The 22,332-nt window shown below is 42.8% G+C and overlaps 1 protein-coding gene across 1 annotated transcript in view; it reads left to right on the top strand.

Annotated features, from left to right (window-relative positions):
- FAM20C (FAM20C, golgi associated secretory pathway kinase) overlaps positions 1-22,332 on the top strand; it is an 82,406-nt gene that overhangs the window by 47,110 nt on the left and 12,964 nt on the right. The window contains 2 exon segments of the mRNA XM_019542091.1: positions 14,136-14,228; positions 15,143-15,258. Of these exon segments, the coding sequence (XP_019397636.1) occupies positions 14,136-14,228; positions 15,143-15,258 (209 nt within the window).

Below are 22,332 nucleotides of genomic sequence, written 5' to 3'. Positions count from 1 at the left end.
TGGAGGGCCCCCACACTTCTGTGGGATGCTCCAGCCACCCCAGCATCGCAGCGTTCCCAAGTCACACTGGTACCTCAAGATATGTAGAAAAAACTTTTAAAGCTGTGTCTATGTCCAAATCACAGATTTTCTGAATCAGCATCAAATCTTCGGATTCAGATGAATTGAATCAGGGACAGTGATCCAAATCAATTAATCAAATCACTGTCCCTGGTTTGTGCCGATTCAAAACCAAATCGAATAAGACCCGCTTCACACACCCCTAGTGATTAGGCATTCATGTCTTTGATAGATTTTCAGTGTGCATTCATTCTGGTGCACAGTTGTGGTTTGGTTTCTCCTACATATTTTCCATCAGGGCATTTGGTTCCCTGGAATTCACTCTGAAGTGGAATGGTCTTGGTATAGATGTAGATTATGTGTTTGCCCTCCGTGGAGACAGTGCAGCAACAGAGTAATAAACCACTTCTAATGTCTTTCTAAAACAGGATCTGAAGAAAATTGGTTTATTTTGCAAAGCTATAATAAAATGTAACTTCAAGATTCATATAATTTGTTATAAGCATCTAATGGAGATGGAAAATGGTTCATATTCAATTTTATCCAAAACTTAGGAGTGCAAAAATTGCAAGTGCTCTGCATAATGTAAATATAGAGAGACAAAGCAAGGAAAAGAAATTCTGACTTAGACCTGCATGGTAAAATGTACCACCAAGGCCTATAGGAGAAATGTAAAGCATAAATATTGTACCCTAATTCTAATTCCTTCCCTAATTCTAATTCCTGAATTTTTCCTTCAGGTCAGATTTAGCAAAGACTGTGGGAGTTATTACCTTCCTCTTTAACATGGGCCTGGTCCCCTATTAGGGAACCTCTGAGTATATACCATATTTTTGCACATATAATGTGCATGCACCTCATTTTTGGGAAGGCAAAATGAAGTGAAAAGATTTTCCAAAGTAATGGCTGCATAGAAGTGGCAGAGCTTAATCTTCAGCTCATGCTCCCTTTTCTGCTCAGGCAAAAGCTGCGGTTTTAACCCCCTCACAGCTGAATTGGCTGCTTGTAGCCAAGCAGAAAAGGGAAGAGAATAAGAAAGCTGAAAATTAGGCTCTGTCCCTACTCTGATTCAGCTCTAAAAGTGTTAAGACTAACTGCTGATGAAGATTTGATTGCACTCCTCCCTCCTTGCAGCCGCTGAGGGGGGAAAGAAGGGAAAAGAAGTAGCAGCCATTTTATGGGGCTTCATGCTTTGTATTCCAGCAGAAAACCAGCTTCCTTGTTTAAGACGTGCACCCCAATTTTGGAGAGTTATTTTTTGAGGAAAGAGTATGTGTGTGGTATGCAAGCAAATATGATTTTAACCTAGTAACTCCTGTGCCATTGCCGTGGCCAGACATCAGTAGCACCCTCTTCCCTGTGTTGCCATCAGCATGTTGCAGGATCTTCTTGGCTTTGTGTGCACAGCATGCTTTGTGACTGTGGTATGGAAAGAGGTTGGCGCGGATGCTGTTTGGAGCTCTTTGCCAGCTATTGCCTCTGATTATAGGGACTGACTTGGTGGTCCAAAAGGCCATGTCCTGTCCTGTATTCCTAATTCCTCCCACACGTATCTCAGTATTTGGGTGTGACAGGCTGAAGAGGACAATGCTCTGGCTTTAGGGTCAGGGCTGTTGTCCATGGCCTTTTGGTCCATCTTCTCCATCCGTGATGTCTCTAAGTCAGGGTGGGCAAAATGCAGCCCGTGGGCCAGATACAGCACGCCAAACCATTCTGTCCAGCCCGCGGGGCCCCTAAAAAATTCAGAAAATTAATATTAATCTGCCCTGGGATGCCTGTCATGCAGACTTCAGTGGCTTGCCAAAACCTTCTGCCCAAAATAATTGCCTGCCTGCCCTTTTCAAGTGAGATTTTGTCTCTGGGACTTCGATGACTTCAGGGATTTCATAGGTTGTAGGGAAAAACCGGAGAAGCAGGTGTAACAAGGCAGACGGGCACCCGGGGCAGCAGGATGCATGGGGGCAGCCACAACTTCCACAGTGCTGCAGCAGCTGCTTTTATGCCCACTCTCCCTTTCCCACAAATCGGAGCCCAGCACTGCAGCCCCAGTCACCTTGGTCCTAGTAACACTACTGCTGAGGAAAGTCAGGACTTGATCAAATTTTGCCTGCCTTATCCACACAAGAAGACTTAAATGACTGCTGCAGAGTAGAGACTGATTTGCTCAGAGGCACGAGCTTTTGTTGCCAACAGTCTACTTCATCGGCTTCTATGATCCAAGAAAGGATCTTGCAAACCAGGCTGTCAGCTATGAAAGCTGACACCTCTCTGAACCGGCTAGGGTGCCACGCTGCTCTAACTTCTGCCTGATTTCAGACTAACGTGGCAAGTGACCTCTCTGTGGTACTAATGAGTCTCTCATTAGTGATCTGGATACACATTATACTGGGTATACTATAAGCATCAAAACTTGAATGATCTTTAAAAGGTAAAATTCTTGCCCCATTAAAATCAGCAGCGGTGACTTTTCATAGAGTCCTGGGATTTCACCTCAGGTCTTTGCTATCATGAATAAGAAAGGAAATCTTATTTCTCCTCTGAGATTGATCTTGAGGTTGAGGAAGTGGATTGGGTTTCAGGAGACCTATGATAAGTTAATGACTCTGCCAAAGACTGCTTGCATGACCTTCAGCAAGTCACCTTTGGCTTGATCCTGCAGCGTGCTCAGCACTGTAGCCAGATCCAACAAAGCACATAAGCATATGCTTAATTTTGAAAGAACACCTTTAAACCAGTTGACGACTCCTCTGTCTAAAGTAAAGCATGTTATGTCCTTTTGGGGTCAGGTGACAGTGCTTAGCTCACTGCAGCATCACATCCATGCTTAAACTGTCCTTCCATGGAATGGCAATGGTAGTTTTCTGCCTCCCAGAGGTATTTTAAGGATAATCTTGTGCATGACCATGCTGCCCTAAGCAACTCCGGCAATGCGATCCAATCCCTGTAAGGAGCTTGATAAACAGATGGGCGGAAGAAGTTACTGGTACGCATCTGATTCGCAACACAGCATGTTCAAAATGCACTTTCCAACGATATTTACAGTATATCTCGATCAAAATAATATCTTCAAACCTGGTGTATCTGTGGGGCATACACTCGCTGGCAAAAAAGCAACAAAATCTTCCACCGAAGGAAATTATTTGGAACTGCTTGGTGCTTCTAATGGCTGTGCTGTTATTGTTCCTCTTAATCTCTACCCTTGAATGACCCCAGACAAAGCACATATTAAGCAACGTTCTCTGTGCTGAAGAACTGCTTTAAACTTTTGATTCTGTAAGTATTTTTCTTCCCACCTTGCCAGAGCTCTCCAGATGTTTAAATATTCAGAACCTCTCTACTTACAAAATATTCTGTTTTCTAAGGAAAACCTGAGGCTGCCCAGGCATAAAGCAAGTTGTTTGCCTTGCCCATTTTTCACAAAGTTTTTTTTTTTTTTTGCAGTTGTATCATTTTTCATGTTTGTAGTTTCTGGTGAGCAGACAATATATAACTAGGGCCTCAAAGGGATGGATCAAAGGGAAAGATGACAGATTCCATGGACTGGCCATAGCTAAAATGCACGCGCTACTGTCTTGCTGGAATGCACGCCTCTAAAGCAGCCAGGCGGTTGTATGGAAAATAAAAGGATTTTTACACATTAGGTCCCTAACACAGGTACCTTAAACAGATGCACAGAATATCATTGCAGCACTTCGTTAATGATCTTCTCTGCTTATTTAATTGCTGTGAGCTTCTCTTCTCCCTGCTGTGGCAACAACACTGACCATATTAAAGTGGATACAGAGAACTGTTTTGTAAGGCTGTTGAGTCTCTCTTAATCTTTCTACTCCTGTATGTCAAGCCTGGTTTCTCTCGCAAAGATGCATCAAACATTTCTGGGCTATGATGTTACATATCCTCAAAGTAAATTAGTGACAGGACCCTTCCTCCTCCCCAGCACTTGTCTGCCTTTTCAAACCATGATTTCTTTGTTTTCCATGCAAGCACTTTTTTTTTTTTTACAGCTGATGGCTAAGAAGCTTTTCTGTCTAATATATAGCCAGTTAGCCAGTGTGGCATTTGTAACCACCTATTCTCCTTACTTTCAACCACCTCCATAAAGGAAGATGAAAGAAAATTCGCGATTAATCTTTTATACATGTATGTGCATGTCCACATACACACATGCACGCTCTTGTATGTAATAACATGCAATTTCATAGTACGCAGGTTACCTACAATATTATCTGTTAGCATGTTATTTATCACCCTCTGTGCCCAAAGCGCAGAGGATACATGTTTCTTAGTACTCTCAGCTTCAGAGATCCTTTTCCTTAGCTCAGAGTGATTCATAGATTGTGAGGGGCCAGAAGGGACCTCGCAAGATCGCTGGGTCCAGCGCCCCCAGCACTAGGCAGGATAATTTTGGAGGTCCCCAGAACTGTCCATAAGGCAATCATCATAACTATAGTGTGTGGGTTTTTAACACTGTCAAGAGCAGCAGTGTATAAACACACACACACGCTCACACGCACAAACAGTATTAACAGGGCCAAATTCTGCTCTCAGTTACAACAGTGCTGGTGCGATAACCCAAAAGAGAAATTGGCCCGTTATCAAATGCACTCACCCCAACTCAACTGTGCAAAGTTGCATGCAGGGTTACACACTGTGCCTGAGTGTTAGATTTGAGATATTTGCTGCAGAAAAAGAGGGATTATGCAGACAAACATTCGAAGAAGTAGCCCTACATGTCTGCAAGCATCACGTCAAATGCTGCCATAGAAAGTATTAGCACCTGGTATATGTATAGTGCATACAGTGAATGTATATATACACACACCTCTTTGCAGTTAGGTTGTATCAGAGTCCATCTCTTTATTTTTTTTTCCTGTAATTGATTTGCGTGGTTTGTGTGGCTTGTGTCTACATTTCCTTTTGTATTCTTTTTCAGTTAGCTCCTACATAAAAAAGCTGTGGATTTAAAATTTCTACTGTCAATATATTTCCCATCAAACTGACTTCCCTTGTTTTAGCTCTGACATCTTGTTTGTGTGATGTTGATTGTGTCAGCTGAGTTCCCGAAAGAAAGAAGATGGATAAGTGCCAGGCATCCCACCCAAAAGGAGTGATGGGTTTATTAGACATCGTCACTCATGTGCTCACACTAATATTCTGCATCTGCTTTTTCCATGAGGTTAGACATGTCTTTATTTGGCCTGTCTCTAATATGGATTGGTCAAACTTCATGCTTCTTCTTCCCTGCAAAAATTTCCTTTTTTTTTTTGTTCTGTATGTCTGAAAACAACAAAGACTGATTGAAGAACTGCGCAATCTGATTGTGCCATCTTTTGCTTTCATGTTCCATTCTTTGATGAACAATAAAGAGTTTTTGCATGTGTGAGGGTATGCCAAATGGTATCCTGACTTTATTCCAAGTGCAGTACCAATGAACATGATGCAGTGCACAAAGAATTGGGTCCCAAATCCAGAGCATTATAAGAAAAAATAAAATCTGCAAGAATGGACCTTTTTTAAAGCGCCTCATTTTTGTTTCGTTAGAGACTAAAATAACATGATCATGGGAACATGGGATAGTTACCTTGATTGTAAATCCAATTATGTTATATTGACTTCTATAGTGAACCTGAATAACTTGTGTCCTGTTTGGCTGCTAATATTTGTATGCTCTCTGGGGTTTTTTAAATTCTCTTTTAAAGGAGTTGAGTACCATTTTTACTTGCACTGACCCGAGGAGGTCACAATTCAGCTTCCAGATCTGGGTCAGTTTGTGTCTGGAGTTCATATTATCCAAGCTACTATATTTTGGAATGGATAAGTCAAAACAAATGGTCCAGGTTTTAACCTGTCTCTAATTAAATATATTGGTAGTGTATTCCTTTAATGCACTAACCAGAACAATCCCTGTCTCATAAGGAACCTGCCAAGTAAAGAACAGGGCTCTGGTCTGTAAAGTGTAAGAGCTCAAATCCTGTAAAGAGCTTAACAACCCCAAGCTTAGTCTGGAACTGGGAACCAATAGTCCTCAGTACTCATCAGATCAGGCCAGAAGATGGGATACAGCTGATCTTGATCAGACTTAGAGAGCCATGTGATCCCAGCTAAAATGTTTCACGGACCAGGTTTTCTGTAGACTTTCCTTTGGGAGGTGCAGGGAATTGTTTTGTCTCTAGTGACGTTCTGCCGCTAAATGTGGTATAGTGTAAAAAGTGGCATCAGTCTGGTAGAGGCAAGAGAGGCATTGGGCATATCACTGGAGGAATGCTAACAGAGCACAGAGAGCTACACTGAGCACAGGAGGAGATAAAGCTAGACGTGTATGGATACTCCTGGAAATAAAATATCAGGCTAGGATTTAGAGTTGAGTGAAGCCGACGCATGGATCCTAGAGGGAAAGAGTTATGGTCAAGGCACTGGGCAGGGAAGATAATCTCAGCAATTGCAGTTGGGGACAAGCTAGTAGGCTGTTTCTGGGTGTGTGGAGGGAGGATCTTTTGTTTATAACGAGGATTTCTATATAAAAATGTCTCTCATTATCTGGACTTCATTCAGATGGCTGAAATTCTACTGTTAATGTTAAGTTAGCTGGTCTTTAAGTACATGTGATTGTCAAGCTCTCTACTTCACAGGAAAAAAAACATCCCCCAGGGCTAGCAGGCAGTAGCACGATCATGGTATTTATCAGTTTCAGCAGTTTGTTAATTATCCCTATTCTTATTGCATCCCTATGCAAATTTCTGTCTTTCTGCCACGGTAAATGTTCTCCTGTTTTTCTAATCATAGAACCGCTAGTTAATGCTAGAAGCCCAATGTCTTGCAAAAGCCCATATTGTCATGTGGATGATAGCGATTGACTGGGCCAAACATCCTTCCTCTAACACATTAAATTGCATGTCTTTGAATTCCTGATTGGCTGCTCATTTTCTGGACCATATTTTGCTCTTGTAAACAGCTCATATAGTTCCTAGGAGTGCTTTTTGTAACAGAAAGCTTTGATAAAGCCAAAATGATCAGCTGCCAAGATTCCAGAAGGAGTTGCAAATAGGCGCCAGATATCTTTGCTACTGTAGATGTAGATGCATTAGCAACATCATTTATCTTCCTAAGGACATACTACGCCACTAAAAGGTATTATAAAATTAAGTGGCATTTTTCCCCACCTGCTCAAGCTGATGCCAAATGCTGATAGAAAGCTCTCCCTGGTGATATGATTCTGCATGCAAAATTTAAGTGCCCTACTAAGGACTGCAGCTGCCTCAGAGACATCCTTTTTTTCGATGGGCTGCCTCCTTCACTTAGAGTAATAAGCTTTCGATTATCTCGGGGCACTCTACATTCCATTCCAACACAATCCAACTTGACATAAAGAGAAAACATCGCACAAATAATCTTTGGACTTTCATTCTGTTTCTTCAACTAGTAAGAAAAGCAAGTGCATAAAAAAATAGTAAGATTTCGCAGACATCTGTGTTCATTAAAAAAAAAAAAAAAAATGGTGCTCATGCTCTGGACTTCTTGTGGCAAAAGGGAAGTGGATGCAGTGAGCCAGGAAGCCCTGTCCAGACCTATATTCCTAAACAGGAAAGGCTATTCCCATCTCCCTTGCAACTTGCAAGGTAGTAGCAATCACAGCAGGCTGCTAAGTGACACATTTTAGTACTGTAGTATCTGTGTTTTATCATTTTAGATAACACTGTATTTGTACCATATGTTACGAGAAAGTCCCTGAAACTCTGCTTCCTCCAAGGGGAAACAAAGTTTAATCACCTCAACCATTTCACAGTGAATAGGCGTGTCTACACAGATGCTTACTGTGCATCAGCCTAATAACACTGTGCAGCAGTGGTTATTAACAGTGCTAATAGCCTACTGTGCAGTAGGGCCATGCGAAATTTTGCCGTATGTTTCATTCCGAAGCTGTTTCGACATGTTTCAAGCTCGAAACAGCGAAATCAAAATGAAACAAAAAGCTTCGAAACAGCTTCCAAATGACATGAGGGCGCTCAAAACATTTTGAAAGTTTCAAAACATTTTGAGTTTTGAAGCAGCCTGGTGATGGCTCCATAGCCCCGTAGAGCTCAGCCCAGCAAAGAGAGGCGGAGCACAACCCTGACTCTTCTTGCCTCCCACCACCAAGCGGAGCTCTGTGGGGCTGGCAGAGCTGGCTGGAGTGCAGCCCTGGCTCTCCCCACCTCCCACTGCTGGGCTGCACTCCAAGTAGCTCCACAGCCCCGTGGAGCTCAGCCCAGCAGCAGGAGGTGGAGCACACCCCTGGCTCTTCCCACCTCCTGCCGCCAGGCTGCACTCCGTCTCCCACCGCCGGGCTGAGCTCCATGGGGCTGCGGAGTCACTCGGAGTGCAGCCCTGGCTTTCCCCGCCTCCCGTCACTGGGCCAGATGACAGGAGGATGCCGTTGCTTCCTGGGGCCAGTGGCAGCATCAGTATTCCCTGGCACTGGGCGTGGGCTGCACTCAGTGCCGGTCCCAGGTGACAGCAGCAGCCTCCTGTCATCTAGCGCAGATCCAGGGGGCCCGCACCCCTGGGAGGAGTCCAGCACAGCCCCACAGCTCTCCCGGGGGTGCAGGCCCCCAGATCTATGTGCCAGATGACAGGAGGCCACCGCTGCTGGCAAGTGTCATGAGTTTTGCTTTTTGAAGTTTGAGGTGCAGTTTCAGAGAAACCTCTGCACCTATCTCCTTGAAACTTTGCAGGCTACATGCCTTCAGAATGGGCTACCATCCCTGCAATCCAAATCAGGCACGAAATGACAACGTTTTAGGCATTTTTATGATCCCCCATTGTAGCCTATGGGTGAAACTTCAAAACACCTCGAAACAGCAAAACAGTTTTAACGAAACAAAATGGGACAGTGCTTCAAAACGAAACAGGAAAACAGACATTGAAATGAAGTGATGGTGTTTTGCACAGCCCTACTGTGCAGTGTTATTAGGCTGTGTAAACCGTGCACCAGCACTACTGCAGAGTAACTCTAGTCACAGTGTATTCAGTTTGTACCAGAAGTTTCACCCATAGGCTATAATGGGGGATCATGAAAATGAAAATAACCTCTATGTTATTAGAGGTACTAAACTAAATGTGCAGTAACTAAGGCACATTAATGAACGTGTAGACATGCCCAGTGAGAAGCACTATATCAAAAGAGTGCTGATTTCCTAAGGAGAACAGTAACAACTGATAATTCTAGGTACACCCAGATAATCTTCACTTATCTGTTAGAATAGCAAAACTATCCATGTTAGTTGTGTTTGGGTCAATGTAGTTACCTTGCTTCACTAGCCTGCTAAGGCTCTTATCAGTTCTCCTGCTCTAGAATTTACTACTGTTCCACCTCAAATGATCCCATCCACTGCTTCCAAGATACTTATTATCAGTATGTGTATTGTAGTCATGTCCGGTCACAATTGGTGCCACGTCATGCCTGATAGTCTAACACAGCTAGACACCTGAAAAATTCCTAGCCCTGAAGACCTTACAGTCTAACCCCAAACAGTTCAGCACAACATGTAAAAAAGATAACTGTTCATTTCATTTTACTTATCCGCTCACTGGTGCTGCCTCATGAATGTATACTGTAATATTTTCAGTCAACTCTGCTGATTACTTATGGACTTCTTTAAAACAAAAGCAGGAAGTATGGCCTGCTTAAAAAGAAAGGGCCTCAGAATCCACAGCCACAAATCAATAACCCATCCTTTGATTAGTTAAAATACTATTCTTGGGGTACAAAATTGGTTCTGAAATGTCTCTGGATGTCTGGTACAATGAATATGTCCTGAAGTATAACAGGTGACTCAGATTAATCTAAGGCTTTCTATCTTTGTCTGCTTTTTACCCTTCTGCATGTAATCGGAGCCTTACAGCAGTCTGTTGAAGGAGTACAACATCTAGACTGAATTCTACACAGCTGTGGTCCTGGCACACCTTAGTACTGTTTGATATGCCTGATGTCGATGATGATGACATAGGCAACAGGAAGAGAACTTACGGATGCTAAATTTAAATTACTAACCTAAGTATTTAGTGCCTGTAGTACTTTCTTCTTCTCGAGCTCAATCAGTGTAAGTTTGATAATGGCTAGCTCGAGTAATAGTCTGGACTCAATGCATGGCCAACATTCATGAAGGGCTACTAAGAAATAAATGATCAATACTGAATTTTGCCCCAAACCTATGGAGAAAGAAATTCATGGTGACACTTGCTTGTTAGTATTTCAGGTTTTGCAAATATTTGCACACATAAATCACCCCATCAAATTGTCCAAATACTCTTGAACAACACATTGTGTGATTAATTAATATTAATAATGGGCTGACTCAGTGTGTTTACTTGTGAATGCTCTGACTCATTTTAATTCTTTCCTTCATCCACATGACTTGCCATTATAACAAAAGATGAGAGCACAGAAACTGTTTCATTTTATATTAAATACTGTGTGCTCCTTTTAATACAAAACTCCACTTTTTTGCAAAATACAAAAACTCCTGTTTTTCTCCAAGTTACATTGTTGCATCAGGATTTTCACTGACTTGGTTTTTCATGTTTGTTCTTGTTTCTCCTCTGCTGAAGTTACTAGTGCTGATTTGTCTTCTGCTACTGCTGTAATTGGTGTGGTGCCACTGCACAATTTTTAACAACATGCAGAATCAGCAGAACTCCATCTGTCTCTCCTCCAGAACTTCCATTCTGCCATTATAAAAATCTGCCAAATTTTCCTCCAAAGAGCAGAATACTGAATTTCCAACTGTTTGCAAAATAAGAGCAGCAGCCAGAAATTCTCGCCTACTCTCTGCAACTGGTACAAAACCTGCATCGTGCCTGATGTGAGCCTTTATTGCTGGCACCGCAGAGTTCTTACCATTATCCTTAATTTATTATCAGTCAGAGGTCTAAACTTCTGCAGAGGTTTAACATATTGTTCTGTTTGCATTTGTCATTTTATTAGGCAGTCTTTGTTCAATAACCATCACCTAATTAACTAAACACAATTAGGGTTTTTTTCCCTCTTTCTTTTAAAATGCAGTCATGTTCTAAAACAGACTACAGGATGGATTGAATCTAGGGTTGTTTCATCTGGTATTTTAATTGACCCAGAATGGATTCAGAATACAGGGTTCCTTCCCCAGCCCTTCACTTAGCTAGAGATTTGGGGTCAAATTAAGCTCTCATTTGCAGTGATCTAAGGACAGACTAAATCCGCAGAGCTAAATAGGTTTGCATCATTGTGACTGAGAGAAGTATTTGATCTTTTGGCTCTGCACCTGTATAAATCAGAGTACAGTTGGACCTAGGGAATTAGGATCTGACCACACACCCCATTGATCTGACTACGCACACCAGGTAATAGTCCCATGAATTTGAGTTTTAAATTGTTGGTAAAATACATTCCTATTAATATAAAAGGAAATATTTAGATCATGGGCCTTCATTGCTTTGGGTGCCCTCCTAACGTAGTTGGACAGGCCCTCAGAACCACCCATTGCTTTGGAAGAAGGTTTTGACTAAGAACTGTGCCAGCGGCAAACGGTTTTGTATGTTCTGTGGTGTACCATACGTATATATGCTATACACAGTGGGCATGTTTACACATGCAATTAGTGCTATTTGGCTTTACTGAGCAGTAACTTTACTGCACAGTAGACTAACTTGCTGTGCAGTAAGCACATGCACATATAGACAGTGATGCTTTACTGTACAGTAGATTCATCTACTGCACAGTAAAGCATCTCATGTAGACAGGGGCAGTGGCACATTATACCTTTTACTGTTTCCTGATAACATATCTTGGTATGGAGATCCTAGTTGCTCCTTCTTCCAGATGAAGTCATGACTTTGGTGCCCTGTCCATGTTTTGAGTGCTTCCAGGATTCTCCTCATGATCAACATTTTGACCTTTCAGAAATGATGCACTGCTATGTAAATAAGGTATCATGGCAGTACAGAAACATGTATAAACCAAGTTACAACTACAGGAAAAATGAACTCATTCCAAAATTAATAATACCAGCACCACGGCATGGAGCTGCAGGGCACTAATAGATAAGTGAAGTTTGTGCGACTCTCCTGGTCCTGTGGTAATTTAATGACTACCCCATATGTTAGCTATGTAGCATCAAGGAATCCACAGTTTTCTGTACATCATTGCACTCTCAAGATTAAGATCTCCCCTTTATTCAAGATGTATTTTCTGGATCAAAATTTTCTTGGAAAGGAATAGCCTCGATACTTCTAAACACTCTGACAGATAAAAAGCAGATGGTATTGATTAGCTAATTAGTAATATTTTCGGAAGCTTATCAGCCACATTGAGTAAAATGTGCGTGCTTTGCAAAGTACTGGAGATGTATCTCTCTTTTCCTCTCTCTCTCTTTGGATTAGTCACAGAAATGTAATAGATTTCTGAAAAAATATGACTACATAAAAATGCTTACGTGTTTGCCAAGTGGAAACCTGTTAATTTCTCTTCCCTGAATTTATAATTGAGCTCATTCCACTTAGTCTTGAGGTTACACCGTAGTTTTGACATGAATGGATACAATGAGAATTTTGTCTTCAGCCTCTCTGACTATTGTCTCTGAATTACATATTGTGCAGTACGTTGCATTGAGTTTGTGACTCTATTTTGTCCCTCCTTGTGGCTTTCCCCTCTCTTCCTAAGCTACTTAGTGGAGGCAAAGCACTACGTTGTTTATTATTTTGTCCTGAGTTCACTTCTACCCTTTATCCTTGTGAACTTTTTGCAACAATGGGAGCAATTGGAGAGAAGTGATTGCTCATTTGATTGCTACCCTGTAGAACTTTTGCTGAACGGGGGGCACATATGTGAAAGGTACTATTGCGTGGTGCCATTTTGTACTGTCTGGATTCTCATTAAGTGAGTTGCAGGCCCACAAAATAGCTGTGATTTGAGCTATACATGACAAGAAAATAAATGTGGCGTTGGTCTCTGCATATCTGCAGTGATGCCTCACTTCAGGTCTTGCCTACTTAGCATTTTGCTAATACTGTGCCAAGGAAAACAGCGCATGGAAAAGTAATTTTTTAACTCTTGGGGTGACATGCAAATGGGCCATAGATCTGTGCAACACTTAAGTCCCACTCTGGTCCTCAAAAGGGAGTGCAAGTGCAGATTAGGTCTTGTATTAGACAACTGTTCAGGGTGCGGAGAGTTTCATCTGCATGCCAATTCTTGACTAAGGTATAGATCACTTTACAGATATTCAGTTCAGTGTTCTCCCTATATAGCACCCACTTCTGCCACTGTCACAGACAGATACTGGGCTAGATAGACCACTGGTCTGACCCAATATAGCACTTCTTTTGTTCATATGTTCTTATTCCTGGTCCTGCTGAAAATGGTTTCAAAGATCCCATTGACCTCAGCAGAGTCAAAATATGTTATATGTGAGGATCTTTCCATTTTTTTTAGCCAAGTTAAATGTTCCAGCTTTGACCTTTTCCAATTCTATCAAAATGACAATTTTTATTTGCGCTTCAAATGAAGAAACAATGTATTCTTGCATCCTCTCTGGTGCATGGTCTTATTAATGTTCTTTGAAACATGACATATGTCACTGCAATCAAAGCACAACTGTTCCTTTTCTTCTGAAATGGAGAAAACATGTCATTGTTAGGGCAAAGGAATACAAAAGAAGAGTCAGATTTTTGATAGCAGTGGCATGACTGCTGAACAAGAAAGAGAAATTTTATTACTTTTGGAAATTTTATAATAACAGTTAATGATAATTTAATGAAATGACATTTTCTTTACCGGGATCGCTAATGAAATGTTTGAGAGTGAGAAAATACATCTTGTTAAATAGAGCAAGTGTCTTGAGTGGAACAGCACTTCTGACAGCAGCTTTCATGCTTGAGTACAGGCTTAGTATCCAGAGTTTTGTTACAGTAGTTTAGAAACAAGATAAAATTAATGTATGGCAAATAATACAAACCTGAAGTACTTTTAAGATGCAAACCCTTGAATGAAGTATTTGATTTTTCAGCATTGTTCCTTATATAAACTAACCATTGCTTATGGTGCCTGTTTTGTTTTGCAGGCAAACCAGAGAACAGGAAACTCCACCTGACTTTTTTTACTTCTCAGACTATGAAAGGCACAATGCTGAAATAGCAGCATTTCATTTGGACAGGTAAGTACAATTAGGGCTGGTCTTATGGCACCCTGGACAAGCTTATGTTTTGGTGCCCTTTCTTTGAGTTTAAGTATGTAGTAGTATTAGTGAAAGTTTCAGAAATAAAGTGCCAGGGGGAGCTGCTGGGCTGGATTAGGAGACTTGCTTCCCTGCAGGCAAATACCACTGTTTGTGCATGGGAACAAGGTGGGTGAATTGGAGCAGGCTCCACCGCCCTGGCTGCACATGCCCAGCCTTGCCTGTGGTTTCTCCTGCCTGGGATGGGTATTGGTCGGGGAAGTGCAAGGCAGGGAGAAGAGAGCTGCCATCCTATCTTTAGTTTTAGGAGCTCATTTGTAATCTTAGGCTTGGGTTAGAACTAGAATCCACGCGACGTCCTAGGACAGAATGTGGAATGAAATCCATTCAGTCCATGTGTCTACACAAGATGCTACTGCACAGTAGCACTGGTGGGCACTAACCCCCATGATGTGATGCTGCTGCACAGTAGCCTGGAAAAAAATGTATAGCATTGGTACGGCGCAGTCCGCTGCTCGTGTAGATGTGGCCAGGGTCACATATATGCCTTAGGAATGAGGTTCACTGGGAAGCAGATGTTATACTTGGAGACCATGGGATTTCGTGGGCTGGATTAGAGATGGAGCTCCTTTTGTACCACGAGATAGGAGCAGAGATGAGAACTTGCAAGAACCTTGGCTGAAGTCAGAGTTCCTTTTGAGGTTCTTGGCTAAGTGATTTGGGACCGTGAGATGCCTGGGCCAGGTTTAATGCTTGAGTATTTTAGGCATCCCTAGCTGGGAATTGGTTTAAAGTCTATTGATGGTTCCATGTGAGTAGAATGTACCTCCCTCTTTTGCATCTCTCTCAGTTTTTATCTTTTATGTAAACTGCCTCTTTTCTTCCCCTTTCAGGATCCTAGATTTCCGTCGTGTTCCACCCGTTGCTGGCAGACTGGTTAATATGACCAGAGAAATAAGGGATGTCACTCGTGACAAGAAACTGTGGAGGACATTTTTCATCTCACCAGGTAAACTGACTAATTGCACTGCATTCCTTCCATGTTGTAAGAAGTTTAATTAAGAAGGTGGCTACGTATCATTTAATGGTTCTTATGCTTCCAAAATGAGCTCTTAGATATAATAAAAAGAAGTGTGGTTTACCAAGGAGACAGTAGATCAAGACATGATCTATTTACAAAAAATAATTTATGGTGCTCAATTGAGTCCTTTTTCCCATTCATAAATTAGCCACAGAGACTGATTTTTATGTATTTGCTCATTAAAACAATTTATTCAACAGAAGTATTATGTAAAGCTATTTCATACACGACTTGCAAATTATTCAAAACAACTATCACTTGGCACCTGTGCTTTATCTACTCTTCTCTGGTGCTGTGTGATTGGTTGCTTCCATTGATCCTATGCTTTTGTTTGTGCCCCCTGCCTGAACAACTGAGACTTCTATATATAGGCTGACCATAAAGAAATCTGGGGCAGTGCCCCCTCTCCTCCTGCTCCCCCACGTCAGTGGCACTGTTGCAAACCAAGATGAAGGCAGGGTGACATGGGGCACCGGGCCTTGCCCGCCTGGCCGGTGCTCCATGCCACTCTGCCTTCCAGCTGGACTGTGCCCCCCACCCCACCTTGCATTTCTGAGATGCTCATTTTAACTCTTACCAGCCGGCCAGGAACCAGCCTCCAAAAATCTGTGAGTGTCCCAACTAAACCGGGACGTACAGTCACCTTATCTAAAGATGAGAGAGGTACCTGTTTAGGGGCAGGTGTATCACAGATATTCTTATGGGCATTGCATCAGTACATCTAACAGTTCTGGCTTGAAAAATTGAGTGAATACATACTCAAAACATTCTGCTTCTAGGTCAAAAAAACCTGCAGAAAAAAAAGTGGAGCAGTGCACGTACCAACAGCGTGCACTGCTCAAAAGCAGAGCCAGGCCAGCCAGAGTCATGCTGCAGCTTCCAGCCGGTTCCACCAGCAGAATCACTGCTGCTGCAGCCCTGGGATCCTTACCAGCCTTAGGGGAGGGCAAATTGAGCAACTACCTGGGGCCCCACACTTTATAAAAATAAAAATTAATTACACTGAATATTTGTATTATCAATATTGTATTAAGATACCTTCATTGCAGCTTCATGGATAGGGCAAAGTGAAATTGAAATAAAAAAGGTCTGACTTGCTTATAGGTCATCAAAATTAAGTCTCTAATGGGCCCCAAAATGACTCTCTTGGCCAGGGCCCCAACAACCCTAAGGCCACCACTGCCCGGGAGGTCCCCAGGACCCCAGATAAGGCTACTGGGGCCAGCCTCCCTTACCCCAACCAAGGTAACTTGCCACATGCCAAAGTGCACGTGGCATGGGCATTCCCTTGGGACAAGTAGCAGCAGCACAAGGTGCACCGCCGCTACTTGTCCCTGGGGAACCAAATGTTCACACCACACATGGACACGGCCTAAGGATGGCAAATTAAAAGTGAGAACAGCACTATAAAAAATCTTTGAATTTTACTCAAAGTAACTTCATAGACAGTTCTAGTATAGTAAAAGCCTTAGTCTGTCACTCTATCTGTCAGTAATGCTTTATTTACACACTGATTGGTTGTCTTGGCAGTCAATCACAATGCTGATTGAAACAACCAATCAGAGTGTTCCAAGAGCATTCTGGACAGGAGGCAGTGGCAGTGGCACGGCAGAGCACCGCCATGATGGTGGGGACAGAGTGGGGATCAAGGCTGCTGGCTTCGTGTTGCCCCCTGCCCTGCTCCCCAGAGGCGGAGGCGGTGGCAGCACGGGGTGCTGGCCGAGGGGGATGGTGGGGCAAGCTCCCCCCCCAACTCCTGGAAGGCAGTGGCACAGGGTGGCAGGTGGCAGCGCTCCATCCCTGCTCACCCCTCTTCCCCCATCATTCCTGACAGGCAGTTGGCTAGTCTCTTCAATATTTGTCCAGCTCTACTGGCCTCAAAAATGCAACATTTCAGCCTCCAGAGGCTCTTTTTAAAAGTTTAAAAATGCAAACCTGGGATTTATAACTGTTGTTGCTGCTATTGTTATTTTAACTACAGTGCTCAGAGGTCAAAATGAAGATCCAATCCCCTTAGGGCTAAATACTGCACAGGAGACCCTCACCATTTACGGGGGATACATCCTAGAGGTCCCCGCAAATGGGGACATCTACAAATACATTCATGAATGTCTGCCTTCTGCATCTGCATTCATGAACGGCATGTGCTGATGGCAGCAGGAGCCCAGCGGTGGCAAATGAAGAGCTCCTGCAGACGCCACCACCTCCATAACACTATACACTATGGGGAGAGCATGCGCAGGGAGAGAGCATGGGTTCAAATATTTGCACCGCAAATATTCAAAACCGCGAATCGTGAATCCATGAATAGCAAGGGTTTTCTGTACGAGCACAGAGTAAAAAGAGTTTTGACTTTAAGTGGAAACAATCAAAATAGACAAGAAAGACAATGTCTAGGAGAAAGGAAATAGTCATCTCAATTTTAACATCTAGGAAGCTGAGACAGAGCGCTCAAGGCCCTCATTCAGAAAAGGGACCGTCATTCAAAGCACTTAAATACAAATATTTTTTCAATACTGAACAATGTGCTCAATTTTAAGTATGCCTTTAAGTTCCAGATACTGTAAGTCAGGCAACTTTTTATGCAGTGTGCGTCACAGTTCTACTGAACTGGGTCTATGTGACATGCCCAAAATGACACAAGAAATGTGTGCCTGAGCTGGGTATGGAGTCCCAGTCCATTATCTTAATCATACTTGCATTAACACAGTGTGGATCAGACACAACTTATGGTCTCCATTTTGATTTTTAACTACAAAAAGTAGCTATGTACTGCATTGAGCATAGTTCTGCCCATATAATTACTTACACAGTCATTTGCAATATCTGTATTTTGACATCCTAGTATATTCTCACTACTGCAGTTTGCATGTTTTAACATTCTCTTATTTGTAGCAGCATCTTTACTTGCAAAATAAATCAGTGCAAATGGTTGCATCTTTTCTGAAATGTTGAGTGCTCTTTTTTTACACATACAGGTAACAGATTGTGCTCACAAAGTAAGGCTTAGCCATTTTGTAGAAACAAAAAAAGAGAATTGTACCTGCTCCAATTAAGCAATTGAATGTCATCTGGGAATTGTGTGAAGGTGCACAGTCACTTTCGAATGCAGTCAATTATGTGTGCAAAAAACCTGTGGAGATAAGGTATAGACTGGTGATGAAAAAAACCTCCAGTATACTATTAAGTGAATGCAGTTTGCTTTGCTCACTGGAAATGTTAACCATTTTATTCCTCCTTTTGTAACGTGACTTGAAATGGTATGCTTGTTGGGGGAGCGGGGTTTGGTTTTTCCTGGTTAGATATTAAGGGAAACCTCGAGTGATTTCTGAAAGTAGAATCATAAAACTACAGCAAAGTATCTGAACATCTTAAAGCAACTGAAGTGAGGAAATTCAGAGTTGAGACTGCCAGTTAAGATAAAAATCTCTCTCTTGTCATTATGCAATTCTAGACTTTCAAAGGAAGGTCCAAAGAATAAACCTTTATCCACATCTATTTACGTGATACAGATAAATCCAGTTAAAATATTTGATGAACTATGAATCTGGCTTTGCTGGAAAATAAAATGCTTAACCAGTATTTTTTTCCTATTATAGATTTTTTTTAATCAATGTACTTCTCTTAAGTCAACTTGGTGAGTTGTCAAAACCATTTTCTATGAGTCCCTAGCTTAATTAGGCAGATTCCTATTACCAGATGCACAGCCTGCATCTTGTGTTTCATACTGACCTTATCAGGCAGTTTACATTAATTAATATGTGGTAAAAAGTGATAAGGTCCTAAATTAAACATTTAAGGATGAAATCCCTGGACCTAGCACTGGGACCAGGTAACAAATTATTGGCTAGATCCAACAGTCTTATTAAAAAGGCTCGCAGTGACTTGCATGATTGGAAATCTTCATGTATTAATGTCAGTAGCACCAGACATCATTTCACATCAGTTCTGTACTAGTCACTAGGGCTCAAATATACAGAATTGGCACCACCAACAGAATTGTCCCTATTTTGCTCTGAGAGGATAATTCTAAAGCAGAGTAGATGGTGTTCAGATTTCCCTCTAAAGAATTACATGAACCAGCATTTTGTGCTGAAACCTACTACATTCGTACATACACAATGGCTATAACAAGGGATTGTAGAACGATTTACACTTAATGAATACTTTGCCTCAATTTCCAGTAAGGAAAATGGGGTAAAGGGAGGATACCTAATAGGAATGAGGATATGGAAATGGAAAGTATCATCTTCACAGCTGAAGCAGAACTGGAAGTGTCTTCAGAGTGGGGAAAAATAGATAATCTCTTTCCCAGAAATGGTACACAAACCTGCATGCCTCTTACCGGGGGGGGCTTTTAATAACTCCGTCAAATCAGAGCTTGTACTGTGAGACTAAAGAACAGCAAACACAATTCCTATGTTTAAGAAAGTAAGAAAGGGGGAAAAATGAAATCTGAATAACTACAAACCTAGGCCTTCTAATTTGACCTCAAAAGCAAGCAAGGCCTTAGAACAAATTTTGTAAGAAAGAATAATTCAAGGCATGCAAGTAAATGGAAAATGAGACAAAAGGCAACAAGGGTTTACCTGAAGTAGATTATCCCAGGCTAACCTCACATCTTTCTTTGATAAAAAATGGATTTCCTGGACTAGGGAAATGTGGTTGCTCTAATCTGTCGAGAGTTCAGTAAAGCCAATAATAAAGGGCTACACAGAGATTTATTGGTTAAACATGAGAAGACAGGGCTTGGTACAAGTATAGATAGGCTGGTGAGAAATTAGCAAAAGGGACATGACAAAGATGGTTCTGAAATAAACATTATCAGGCTGGAGAGAGGTTACTAGTGGGGGTTCCTACAGTCTTGATCTTGTTCAGTATTTTAAGTATTGACCTTGGCATTAAGTAGTGGGTGTTAATGAGACTTGTTCATGATTTGAAGTTGCGGGGCATTGTCAATGCGGAGGAGAGGCAGCATGTCCTACAGAAAGAACAAGGGCTTATCAGTTGAAAATTAGGGAAAGATACACTTGCGTCAGTGAGAGGAGTAGTATATGCCATCAACACAATGGGTACCTGTACACATGTTCCAATGCGTTCCAATTGGATTGTGTCGGAACAGACTCGTTTAATGTGAAACGTTCGAATTAGAAAGCTCCAGCATGCCTCACCATCACATGCATTGAGCATCCTGGGTTTCAAAATGTCCACTCCATGGGGCACTTTAACTAAAACTCATCAAATGACATAAGTACAGCAAAGGACTACTAGGATGATCAGGAAACTTACAAGTCCTTGCCTTGTTTAACCTAGGAAAACAAAGCAAAACAAATATATCAGGGAGCACCAGAGCGGAAGAAGAGCTATGTAGTGAATTGCTAATGCTAGCATAACAAAACAAACAAAAAAAAGTATATAAATTAGTCTTGGATAATTTTAAACTAGACATAAGGGCTAGGGACAGAAGTTACACATTAACCAATTTAAGTGAGCAGAAACTGGGTTACGCCTGTAACAGAAAATGAGTTCAGTGCACATACACCACTTTCAAAATGGTTGAAACCCATTTGAGATAAACCTGGTTGACTGTAGTACCAGACTTAACTAATCAAACTGGTTTATGGAACTTCTGCCCCAGACCCCTTCTTGGATTAAGTTAAATCAGAGTCCCCCAGCATCCCAGCATGCTCTGCAGCCCTGGGCAGGGCTGTGCTCTGTTCCAGTGGAGGAGGGCTGGCCCCACTCCCTGCTCCCCAGCTGGAGCACAGGCAGGTAGGGGTGTGGCCAAATGCCGGCCTCCCTAAAACAAAGTGGGCAGGGAAGAGGTTTATTCCCCCCTCCCTCTCCTGTCCCACCAGCATGGAGCTGCCAGGCATTTCTCTGCTCACTGCTCCAGTGGCAGGGACATGGCCAGCCTCAGCAGTAGCCTCAAGTGAATTGGGCACGGAAGGGTTTTAATTCCCCCCTCCCTCTCCCACCAGCACGGACCCAAGCCGGGGTCCACCCAGCACTTCCCCCCTCACTGCAGCAGGGGCAGGGGCATGGCTAAAAGCCAGCAGAATGACCCCCTAAGGCTAAGAGGGCAGGAAGTGGGTTTATTCCCCCCTCCTCCCCCTCTACCCTCGGGGCGCCATAGCCCAGGTCTGCCAGCCCCGACTGCCATCTCCACCAATCACTCCCTGCACAGGGCAAGCAGGGGAATAAGCCCCCTCCCTGCCCCCTTCACCTAAGGGCCTCTGTTCACACCCCCACTCCTGCCACTGGAGCAACAAGCGGGGAGTGACCCATATGGGACAGCAGCCCCTGTCATGGTTTCCCGAGAACACAAGTCTCTTCCGTGCAGGGGGGCTACACTGCAGGTGCAGGTGGGAGCGGGGCAAACAGAGCTGCCACAGACTGCATGGGAGGGCTTGGGGGGCGATGGCCACCCCACCGAGCCCCAGTGCCGTCACTCGCCCCCTGCAGTCTGCAGCAGCTCTGCCCACCCCGCTCCCTCCACTGAACCGAACGAGTGGGTATAGACTTCCAGGGAGCTTGAAGGATTCTCGGGTGACTCACAACTGATCACCCAGATAGAGGCCCGATACTAATCTGTAGTACGTGGCCTGTTCCCTGCATTGGCCGCTTTGAGGAAGTCTCAGCAAAAAGAAACCTTGTCGAGTTTTCGTGCTCCAGACCATTTCCTAGCGTTGTTCCAAGGGACAGAACAATCCGGCCCTCACACATCAGTAAGTGGCAGGCAGCTGCTGTTTGGGACTGCACTTCAGAGCTGCATTAATTCCTACTTTGGGAAATATAAAACCCTGGAGCCAGGCAGAAATAGGGTCAGTCAATACATTAGACTGCATTCAAAGAGAAAGCAGATTGCTGAAAATGCACTCTCAGGCAGTTTGGACTAAACATGAGCAATGGAAATAGGTCAGTAATTATTTAAATTAATTTTACATCCTTTGCAGCAAGGCAGACTACAGTAACTCTAGTACTCGTACAAATGAATGGTAA

The sequence above is a fragment of the Crocodylus porosus genome, unplaced genomic scaffold, assembly GCF_001723895.1.
Source record: "Crocodylus porosus isolate Cpor-Errol unplaced genomic scaffold, CroPor_comp1, whole genome shotgun sequence".
Lineage (NCBI taxonomy): Eukaryota > Metazoa > Chordata > Crocodylia > Crocodylidae > Crocodylus > Crocodylus porosus.
This window is presented reverse-complemented; position numbering and strand designations above follow the sequence as displayed.